The sequence below is a fragment of the Haliotis rufescens genome, unplaced genomic scaffold (genome assembly GCF_023055435.1).
Source record: "Haliotis rufescens isolate VD_foot unplaced genomic scaffold, xgHalRufe1.0.p SCAF_10, whole genome shotgun sequence".
NCBI classification, from domain to species: Eukaryota; Metazoa; Mollusca; class Gastropoda; order Lepetellida; family Haliotidae; genus Haliotis; species Haliotis rufescens.
The window spans coordinates 36145341-36157524 of NW_025963780.1; the positions used below are offsets into that span (position 1 = coordinate 36145341).

Sequence of the window (12184 nt, forward strand, 5' to 3'; positions counted from 1 at the left end):
CTCTGTACCAGTGACGCAGAAAAAAATATATACTGCGTCCAGAGGAACACACAATAATATTCCAGGAACCTGGAGCGCATCAAGAGCAGTTATGGGTGTCTGGTGTCATCTATCAATCATGATCACAGTCCACATTCCAGGCTTTGAAGAAACTATCTAAAAGTACAGTCACTAAACCATTTCATTACTTTACAGGACCCACATATTGTCTGCAAGGACCCTTAAAATTAATTATTGGGGGTCCTCTGGGCCCTGACTTTTGAAGGTCAAGGTCAACCTCCCACTGTACTCACCATCACTACCTCGGGGATTTCTACTGGGGTATGTTTTATTACTATTTGAAAAGGGCTCTGGCGGAGGCAGCTCATTTACACTATGGAATCGGAAATTCTTCTCAAAATCTGAAAAAGAAATCAAAATAGTTTCACATCAACAGTTCTGTCCCAAAACAGAAGAGACATTCCCTAGGTCTCGTTTTTAGACCATCAAAAGTTTTTAGTATTCAATAATCCAGACTTCTAAAGCTGCATCTTGTTCTGAGCATACAAGTAGTACACAGGCTTCAATGCAGCATGCAGTAGCACTTTATCTAATAGCAAGACTTGTTTGTTTGTTGTTTAACCTCACACTCAACAAGTTTCAAGCTTTATGACCGCAGTTTGCAATAATCGAGTTTGGACCAACAGTCAAGTGATTGACATGAGTGTCGATCTACGCAGCTGGGAAATGATGACATGCATCAACCAAGCCAGTGAGCCTGACCACCTGATCATGTTAGTCGCCTCTTCCGACAAGCATGGGTTGCTGAAGGCCATTTCTAACCCCAATCTTCATGAGCAAATAATAACAAGATTAAAAACTATGATCTATCTGTAGGTTGTCATCCTTGCTTACTTGTTCGGTGAAACCCACGGGCACGGGTATGGTGCTGACAAACCTAGAAACATAATCGGGGCGAACTGGGATTTGAAACCCACAATCATAGGTTTCTGGTGTTCCCAAGGGACGCAACTCTGCATGGCGAATCAGGGCGCCTTAGACGACTGGGCCACCCATGCCCCCACCCCATGCTGTACAGCAACTAGGTGAGTGCATGTTGTTTTAACCACAGTCAGTAATATTCCAGCTTTATCACAGCAAGGTAATACCTTTAAGTCCACCCTTACAACAAGCATGGGGTACTTACTGGTGAACATTTCAACCAGGAACTCCCGTGGCTTTGAGTGAGTGAGTTCAGTTTTACACTGCTCCTAACAGTATTTAGGCTATATCACAGCCTTATCATGTCAATGTGGGAAGAAAGACCAGAGCAACACAGGTTGTAGACTATCACTCTGGGGAAGTCCACATGCACAGGTATGTGCAGACAAAGCTTAATCATCAGCACAAACCTGGTATTGGTAACATCATCTGTGGATCCTGGCATGACAAAGGGATGCAACTCTGCACAAGGACCCACAACACTCACAAGGGATGGGTATTGGAGGTTTAAAGTGTATCACAATATTTTGCGAGGCACAAGACCGTATTGCGATACATATCACGATATATTGTATAATTCTAAATTTTGAATTCAGAAGCAATCTGATAAATTAAGGTATAAATTGTAGTTCATGAATGGAACAAAACAAAATGCTGGTACAACATAATGTTTTCTCAGTCAATAAATACACAGCCATCTTGGGGCCCTGGATGCATGCTCCAGGGCAGTGAAGGCATTTGATAACTATATAACATTAAACATAATAAAAATCGCTATTTGAAATCATCTGACATATCGAGCACGAAAAAATGATATTGTGATATATATCTTGGAAAAAAATTAACCTCAATTTACTGATATACCGATAATACCGCACACCCTTAACACCTACCATCACCGCCTGATCCGTAAGAGCTTGAAGAACTGGGCCTCCTCAAGGGCGGAGGGTTTGACACTGGAGCAGTAGGGGGGCCTCTGCTGGGGGCACTAGGTGCATGAGGGGGAGGGGGTGGGGGTACATCCTTCCTCGGAGGGGGAGGGGGGCGTGCCGCCGGAGGCCCGTAAGATCGTCCTATAGTACCCCCACTCTGATTAGATGTAGTCCTAGCTGGTGGGGGAGGGGCTGCAGGTCGGCTAGGGGGTGGGGGAGGATTAGAGCGGGTGGGGGGTGGTGGGGGTTGACTCTGATGTGGGGGAGGAGGGGGTGGTAGAGGTCTTCCGACCATGCTACTGGGTCTGCCTGATATGCTCCCCGATGCTGGTCGTGCAGGGGGAGGGGGAGGTTGGCTCCGGGGTTGCTGCCTCATTGGGACCCCTGGGCCTACCCCGTTAGTACTGTTGTGCACTGGGTGAGTAGGCCGGCTAGAAGACTCTGTGGTATGTGGGATTGAAAATTTCTTATTTTGTGGCGGAGGTGGTGGGGGACCTCCACTTGTTCCGTTACTGAGCCGAGATGGACCATTGGTCATCGGTGGCCTGGGGCCAGGGGGACGGAGAACTGGAGCTGCCGGACCAGGCGCTGGAAACAGAAACATTGCGTGTGAGAGGTAGATTATCTGTTGGCATAATGTAAAATACTCAATAGAAATGCAAACAACTACGACAACTACTAGTACACATCACTAGTATATCATGCTTACTGTCCACTGGGGAGTACACATCACTAGTACATCATGCATACTGTCCACTGGGGAATAAACATTACTAGTACATCATGCATACTGTCCACTGGGGAATAAACATCACTAGTACATCATGCATACTGTCCACTGGGGAATACACATCAATAGTACATCATGCATACTGTCCACTGGGGAATAAACATCACTAGTACATCATGCATACTGTCCACTGGGGAATACACATCACTGGTACATCATGCTTACTGTCCACTGGGGAATAAACATCACTAGTACATCATGCATACTGTCCACTGGGGAATACACATCACTAGTACATCATGCATACTTACTGTCACTGGGGAGTACACATCACTAGTACATCATGCATAATGTCCACTGGGGAATACACATCACTAGTACATCATGCATACTGTCCACTGGGGAATACACATCACTGGTACATCATGCATAATGTCCACTGGGGAATACACATCACTAGTCAACATGCATACTTACTGTCACTAGGGAGTACACATCACTAGTACATCATGCATACTGTCCACTGGGGAATACACATCACTGGTACATCATGCATAATGTCCACTGGGGAATACACATCACTAGTACATCATGCATACTTACTGTCACTGGGGAGTACACATCACTAGTACATCATGCATACTGTCCACTGGGGAGTACACATTACTAGTACATCATGCATACTGTCCACTGGGGAATAAACATCACTAGTACATCATGCATACTTATTGTCACTGGGGAGTACACATCACTAGTACATCATCATGCATACTGTCACTGGGGAATACACATAACTAGTACATCACACATACTGTCCACTGGGGAATACACATCAATAGTACATCATGCATACTGTCCACTGGGGAATACACATCAATAGTACATCATGCATACTGTCCACTGGGGAATACACATCACTAGTACATCATGCATACTTACTGTCACTGGGGAGTACACATCACTAGTATATCATGCATACTGTCGCTGGGGAATACACATCACTAGTACATCATGCATACTGTCCACTGGGGAGTACACATCACTAGAATATCATGCATACTGTCACTGGGGAGTACACATCACTAGTACATCATGCATACTGTCCACTGGGGAATACACATCACTAGTACATCATGCATACTGCCACTTGGGAATACACATCACTAGTACATCATGCATACTGTCCACTTGGGAATACACATCACTAGTACATCATGCTACTGTCCACTGGGGAATACACATCACTGGTACAACATGCATACTGCCACTGGGGAATAAATATACTAAACACTAGGGAATATACACGATCCAATGGGGAATATATACACACTAACCACTGAAGAACTGAAAACACAATCAACTTGAGAGTACACAGTTACCACTGGTGATTACACAAACTCCTCTAGGGAATACACACTCACCACTTGTGTATACAATTTTATAGCATTGATAATAATAACACTACATCCTTTACCACAACATACTGCCTTGTCACAATGACAAATGCTAAAGATATAATTACAGTATATAACTAAACCACAGTGACTCACTTCTATTGGGTGCTCCACTTCTGCCCCTATTAGGTAGTCGAGGTACTCCTCCTGCGAACAAGCCGCCGAGACCCCCTACAGGTGGCCCACCACCTCCTCCTGCATCTCCACCACTGCTACCTCCTCCACCCCCTCCTGGGCCAGGTCCACTTCCACCTCCTCGGTTTGTATTACCTGCAAAACATGGAGAGTCCATTCAGTTTCTTGAGGTTGGTGGTACATTACATAAACATAAAATGAAACTTGAATCCAAAATCGGCTAAAATATGTCAGATACAGGATTAATTCATTCAATCCTGGTCACTTCAACTCATTGCTTGTTTATTGTTCACAGACATTGATAGCAACATAGTGATGTTCCCGTTTGATTGTTTGTTTGTTTGTTTAACGCCGCACTCAGCGATATTCCAACTATATGATGGTGGTCTGTAAAATAATCCAGTCTGGACCCGACAATCCAGTGATTGACATCATGAGGATCGATCTAAGCAATTGGTATCGATGACATGTATCAACCAAGTCAGCGAGCCTGACCACCCGATCCCGTTAGTCGCCTTTTACGACAAGCATAGTCGCCTTTTACGGCAAGTATGGATTGCTGAAGACCTATTCTACCCCGGATCTTCACGGGTCTCCTGCTATACAGCAAAGGTGACAACAATTCAATTCATGCAGGATGATTAAGTTAGGTTTAACGTCGCTTTTAACAGTATTCCAGTCATATCGCCGCATGTCAGCTAAATGTGGGAGGAAAGCACAAAGTGTTGCAGGTCTCAGATGTTTACCACTTCAGTGACAGGCAGGGACCCCCACAATATCTAAAATGTAACATTAGGGTTATGGTAAGGCTCCTTAACTTTCCTGCTTAATTTACTGGCAATTTATATACAACTGTGAAAAATGAAAATTGGGAACTTCATGAAAGTAATTTAAAAATTCCAGGTATTTTAAAAAAAATAAAGAACCTTATATTACCATGGTTACTAGGATCATACTTATGGAAGTATAAATACCCAAGGGAATTAGAGGACTGCTGATCTTGACAAGATACATGACTTTCTAACACTGTACAACCTGAACATCAGTGGGGATATAGTTTTCATAAGGACATCCTGTTGTGACGTGCACCCTGGACTCATTCGCCACCATAGCTTCGTTGCATGGGAAGTTTCAGCACCTACTCTCTCATCACTAACTTAGCACAGAATCTCTCTCGCTCATGAGCCTGAAACCACAGCCATTCCAAATGCTGTGTTGGACAAGAGTTCGGCATCTACTTCAAAATTGCAGCCTTCTCAGGTGATTTGTTTGTTTGTATGTTTGTTTGTTGTTTAAAGCCGCACTATATTCCATCTATATGACGGTGGTCTGTAAATAATCGAGTCTGGACCAGACAATCCAGTGATTGACATGAGCATCGATTCACGCAATTGGGATATGATGACATGCATCAACCAAGTCAGCGAGTCTGACCATCTGATCCTGTTAGTCGCCTCTTACGACAAGCATAGTGCGCCTGAGATATATTTCACATATCACAAGACTGTTATTTATAAACTACGATAAACTCGTATAAGCTGGGAAAGATGTTTTCCTGAGGACTAAGAGTGAGTGAGTATGGTTTTACGCCGCTTTTAGCAATATTCCAGCAATATCACGGCGGGGGACACCAGAAATGGGCTTCACACATTGTACCCATGTCGGGAATCGAACCCGGGTCTTCGGCGTGACGAGCGAACGTTTTAACCACTAGGCTACCCGACCGCCCCTGAGGACTAAGACTGGGGAGGGCAGTCCTGATGCTATAAGATGTCACAGTTGTAGTGACACACCACGCACAAGTCGAGGCGAGTACTGGTAGTTTGCAACTTGATCAATCATGAAAGGACAGGGTAAGATAAATGGACGTCTATTGAAAACAGAGGTATGGTGGCAAATGGGTCCTGGGTATCAACAAAAACAGTACAGAGATTCAATACACTGTAAAAACAATATGACATTTTTCAGCAAGAAATGAATTTGTGACATGAAGCAAAATATTTCAATAAACATGTTCATCAAGATTGAATTAACCAGAATTAATATCACACAGAATAGTTAATCATTAAACATGTTTAAGTTAGAAAACATACCAAATCTCCAAACTGTTAAATAAATACAAAGAACTGGAAGTGTTAACAGAAGTACATTAGATATCTCCCTCAACCGATTGCTCAAAGGTCAATATTAAATCTGAAAACAAATACAATATTCAAAAGTAACATAAAATGCGAATATACTATACATACAGTTTGAAAGAACATCTTTCACTTGTAGCCAAGCTAACATTTTGCGAGGAAGAAAAACAAAGCAATGCGGAAACAAACAAATACCTGTGGCTATTTTCTGGCCTTCATCCGTCTCTTAGTGACCTGGTCAATCTATTTGTTTTAGCCTACACACTGACCAGAAACATGTGAAAACTACATACCTTTAGCTTTGAAGACAAGGAGTCCCCATGTATTACAACCGGTGTTTACAAATGTGTCGAAAATAGTACATGAGTCCCAGAAAGGTAATTATACTTGTAACAGATTACAACATTGTTGTGAAGTCACTTTGGTGTCTGGAGTTAAAGGAAGAAGATGACCTCGGTAGTGAGTGAGTGAGTGAGTTGGGTTTAATGCCGCTTTGAACAGTATTCCAGTTATATCACTGCGTGTCAGATTAACATGGGAGAAAAGCCCGAAGTGATGCAGGTCTGAGACGTTTACCACTTCGGTGAAACCCACGAGCACGGGTATGGTGCTGACAAACCTAGAAACATAATGGGAGCGAAATGGAATTCAAACCCACAATCACAAGTTTCTGATGTGCTCAAGGGACACAACTCTGCACAGTGAATTGCGGTGCCTTAGACAACTGGGCCACACTTGAAATGCTGACACAAAGTGTTTTGCTATACATTTTGACATGTATTTCCATATACACTGGTGAAAACCAAAATATATTTGTGTGCATGTTGTCTTGTTAACCACACAGCCTTCTGTATCACAAACTTCATTCATACAAACTGTGACAGTGTACCAAAAAGTTTTAATCCTTAACCTTCAAGCTTAATCCTGGACGAACACGGTTTGAAAAAAACCCACTGAAAGTAAACTGTGAGTCTGGGGGACTATGTGATTTATGTGTATATCACACCAGTGTGTATTACAAAAGTGACGTAATACGAAATATGCGGAATGCCACGGAAAATTCTTACCACTGCTTATTCTCCTTACCATGTGAATAGATGTTTAAAAGAATTTTTTAAGTGACAACCTAGAATGAATTTAACTGCTATCTTCCACACAATCCTTGTGAAGTCTACTTTGTAAGAAGATGCAATACGACTACTGTTTTATATTTGTTTGTTTGGTGTTTAACATCGCACTAAGCAATATTCCAGCGGAATGGCAGCAGCCTGTAATAATAGAGTCTGGACCAGACAATCCAGTGATTGACATCATGAACATCAATCAACGTAATTGGAATACGATGACATGCACCAACCAAGTCAGCGAGCCAGATTAGCCGATCCCCTTACGGCAAGCATGGGTAGCTGAAGACCTAAGCTACCCCGGATCTTCGCAGGTTCTACTGTTTTATAGTAAAGTTTAACATGTATAATGGCCATGATGATACATTTAGAATTTTTCTAGGGAAGTCTTAAACACATTCTTTTTCAACCAGCATGTTGCAATACCTCAACCCAATTCATTTTCTCCAGGCTTTTCCGAAAGAAATTATTCCTTTGCAAAACCAAAAATTCCAATTGATCAAAGTTTTGATTAGTATAACACAAGTTGCTGGTACTGATTTAAAGTGACCTTTGATCTGCTATAGAGAGGCATATTTCCTATAAGTTTGTCCCTGCTGTAGGAAGTATCCCTCACGTGGCCTGTGCTGGTAGCAGGCTGGTATAACATTTCATAACACCACAGCAGTCAGGTTACTTCCTGTACCACTTCAAAGATGGATCACATGCACACAGGGGACATGTCAAAAATCATTACACCATTTTTTTCAAGCCATCGTTTTTTGCAACACATCTGGTAGAACCTCTTGGCTTATGGGATTTAAATCAGATTATCATGTGCAAATATTTCTGAGTCTCTCGTGTTTAGATATTCTGGAAACTGATTTAGTCCTTTCATGTTTATTCAATCCCCACAATGAAAATTGTATTTATTCTGTTGCAAAATAATATGGTCACTTAAGATGTGTTACAAACAGAAAATGGTTTCTTCTTTCAATATGCAGTGTTCTAAATCAAAATCAGAACGTCAAGTGGGCACTGGATAACACTATTGACAAGACTTGTCCTTACAATACATACCTCCATGTAACCTATATACAACCTTCCAAGACCTGCCTGGGCCCTAAAATTTTTTATCAAGGAGCCTGAACCTGCCCCTTGACCTGCCCTGCTCCAGATAAGCTTTTGGTGTTGTGGGTATTTGACCCATGCATTTTAAAATCATTGGGTATCAGTAATTCTATCTGGGTATTCAAATTTCTGTTACCCACTAGTTTTTACACATGTGGATAATTAAGTTAAATATTTAAAAACACTATTCATCTAGTCCCTGCAAACTGGTGTAGTGTGGGTTCGAGAGCTTTATAGGACTCAAAAATACCACGATACTTCCATAAGAAAGTGTGATGGCAAATGATCATGATGTAACTGTCATCGTGGAGTTTGGCAAGGTTGACGGAACGTCCGTATATAATTTCAAAATAAGTTTGATTTGCTAATCGAATATGCAGGGTTACTTCACAATATTTTGATGATACGCACTAGTTTTATTTTTGTAGCGTATCTGTAATGTTTGTTGCGTATTTGATACGCTTGAATTTTATTTGACTGCATATTTCTGCATTTCTGATGCGAATTTTACGCAGATACGCAGCCTATCTGAAGCTCTGGTGAACCAAACTTCCGATATGCACAACTGTTTGAAATGAGCCCTACGCAAGCAGTCTCTCGGACATGCAGGAAGTTTGTGCCTCACCAGTCATAACTTTATTGACTGACTTTCCTTACATTAACAGTTTGATGTTTGTATCCACAGTGATAGTAACTGCCTTCTAAGTAGATATCATGTTCCTATTTATAGTGACACATTGTCAACCCTCATCTTAACAGGCTCTCTAAAGTATCATATTTACATATTGATAATAGCTTCCTTGATAACAATGGCAACCATCTGGTATGTAGACATATTAATATTTCCAGTGACATGTACAGTGCATCCTCACTACAACACCCTCTTTATAGTGCCATAGATAAAGTATAATAATAGCTTCACTGACAACAGTGTTCGAAATACCTACCTGCCCGACCGTCCGAGACTGGTTGATTTCAACTCGGGCTGCCAGATTTTCAAATCCCCCTGCCCGACGGTCGGGTTATATTTCATATGTAAAAATATTCTAAATATTTCCCGATGATAAGCATTATTTACATGATGTATTCTAGGATATTAAATACAAATCTGACCTAAAAAGTGTTTGCTATTTCTTTTTTTGCATTGCTTCATGTTCAATGAATTCGATTTAAAGTTTTAATTAAATTATCCTGAGAAACATATGATTATAGTGGGCAGGCAGGTTTTGGTCAGGGCTGGCAAGTGTTTCAGCTAGCCAGTCCTGTGGTCTGGCTGAAAATTTTGGGAGTTTCATACCCTGCTGACAACAATGGTAACCATATTGTAAAGAGATATCTGATACATATCTACAGTCACCTCTTTAAAACGCCCTAATACTGCCATACTTCCCAGTTTCATAACAGACTTATCATTAACGAATGTAAGAATGGTAGATAACATACTTATATTCAGAGGTCTACAATCCAATCTCTGGTGCTGTGGCAGCTACTCCGGTATCCTGTGCTCGGGATTATTGGCCACCTCAACTATCACCCTTTCCCTGGTATTCTTGCATATAATGGCGACAGGAAAGTAACAATCCCGTATACAATAGGCAGTTTGCTGGTGGACAATAGTTGATACATACAAGAGGTCCCTGGCTCATCTCGACCAGGAAACGAAGGCTGTGTATGACCTGAATCAGGAACACTTGAACAACAGCCTCGTCAACATTGTACAAAATTGTTTTATCCCGGAAAATGTTTTATTTAATTACCATGACAACCTCGACAAAGCATGAGTGGAAGATCCTATGTCTCCCTCACTCAGCTCAAACTTATATGAAGTACTAAACGATTTGGAATGAAGTTGCTGAAAGACATTCAAAACAAAAACAACTTGCCTTTACTGATTTATTTTTTTTAATTATAGATTTGTTTGTTTGTTTGTTTGTTTGTTTGTTTGTTTGTTGTTTAATGCAGCAGTCAGCAATATTCCAGCTATATGATGGCGGTCTGTAAATAATAGAGTCTGGACCAGACAATCGAGTGATTTACATCATGAGCATCGATCCACGCAATTGGGATCGATGACATGCATCAACCAAGTCAGGGAACCTGACCATCCGATCCTGTTAGTCGCCTCTTATGACAAGCATAGTCACCTTTTACAGCAAGCACGGTTGCTGAAGGCCTATTCTACCCCAAGATAAAAGTCTGATTGATATATGTGCAAAATGTTTTTAGCTAATTTTCTTTGTCCATTCAGTTTTATTTGTTGCTATGTGAAGTCCAAAATTTCTAAATCCCATATCATCCATCAAAAACCTTTTCTTAAGTATCATAGTGTATAGCAGTGTGGATAGAAATTGGCACAATTGTCCTTGCAAAACTGACCAATAATTAAGGTATCATAAGGACAAGTAGAACTTTGCCATTTTAAGGGTTTGGCCATGTGTTATCACAATAAGGACTTACTTAGTGGACTAAAAATGTTAGTTCTATCCCTGGAAAAAAGTCGAAACTACTGCAATGCTATTGCATGCCTTGATGCATGTTGTTTGTGTCAAACATTCTTAATTCCAATTTAGGCACTTTTACTGACATTTGTTGCAGATTTGAGGTTGAATGTGAGCCAGGGCCCCTATCCACAAGGCGATCGTAGTTCAACGACAGTAGTCTATGTTTAAGTATGAGAGTTACGATAACTTTAGGGCGACAATAGCTCTGTATAACAAACGCCTGGCCTAGATAAATCTGTATACATGCACACACTGATTCGTAATAATGAACATATCAAACCTAATTATACACTTGATCAATATAACTTATGTAATTGTCGTTCCAAGCACCTGTCACAAAAGCCAACTGGAGTACATTCCCGCCCGCCTGCCTGCCTCCGGCTTGGTAATTACCACCCACAGACCATGTTTGTGACCTAATTAATGCCTGCCACATTCATCATGTAGGTGCAGCGACGTTCATGAAACATACACACAACTGCCCCTTCAGCAACTCATACCCTAACTCTTACATGATAACTAAATTCAAGCCTAATGTTAGATTCCAAGTTAACATACACACCTAGAATATGTTTGTTTGTTGTTTAATGCCGTTAACTCGGCAATATTCCAGCTATATGACAGCTGCCTATAAATAATCAAGTCTGGACCAGACAATCCAGTGATTGACATCATGAACATCGATCTTTCGTTTGTTTTGTTTGTATGTTGTTTGACAGTGCACTCGGCAATTATCACATCGGTCTGCAAATAATGGTACTTGCTAAAAGCTAACTTTGAAAAATTCCATGCATTTACAGCTTGCTACCATACAAACAAGACTGTCTAATATTTTGAGTACAGATACTATGACAACATGAAAAGTGACCAAAATTCCTCTCCCAACATGCCAAACCCCCCCCCAATATTTAAACCCCAATTACTTTCAATTAACTTGCGTACAGAAACGCATGCATTTAATGAAAAACTCAAATGTATAAAAACAGCACTTGTAAATACCCAATGAAGCTTTTTCTCAGCATGCGTACAAAGGAGCTAAATTCCTAAACAAAATTACGAGCTTTTTACTTTCCGAATCA

The 12184-nt window shown here is 41.1% G+C and overlaps 1 protein-coding gene across 4 annotated transcripts in view; it reads right to left on the minus strand.

Moving 5' to 3' along the window:
* The window catches only part of LOC124131046 (WAS/WASL-interacting protein family member 1-like), a 55940-nt gene that overhangs the window by 11309 nt on the left and 32447 nt on the right, over positions 1-12184 (minus strand). For all 4 annotated transcript variants that reach the window (XR_007219479.1, XR_007219477.1, XM_046494124.2 and 1 more), the window contains 3 exons: positions 4194-4367; positions 1875-2501; positions 294-401 (listed from right to left, as the gene is read on the minus strand). Coding sequence is in view for 2 of the 4 variants with exons in the window: in XM_046494124.2 (XP_046350080.2) it covers positions 294-401; positions 1875-2501; positions 4194-4367 (909 nt within the window). In the remaining 2 variants the exon portion in view is untranslated. The remainder of the gene's footprint in view (positions 1-293; positions 402-1874; positions 2502-4193; positions 4368-12184) is intronic.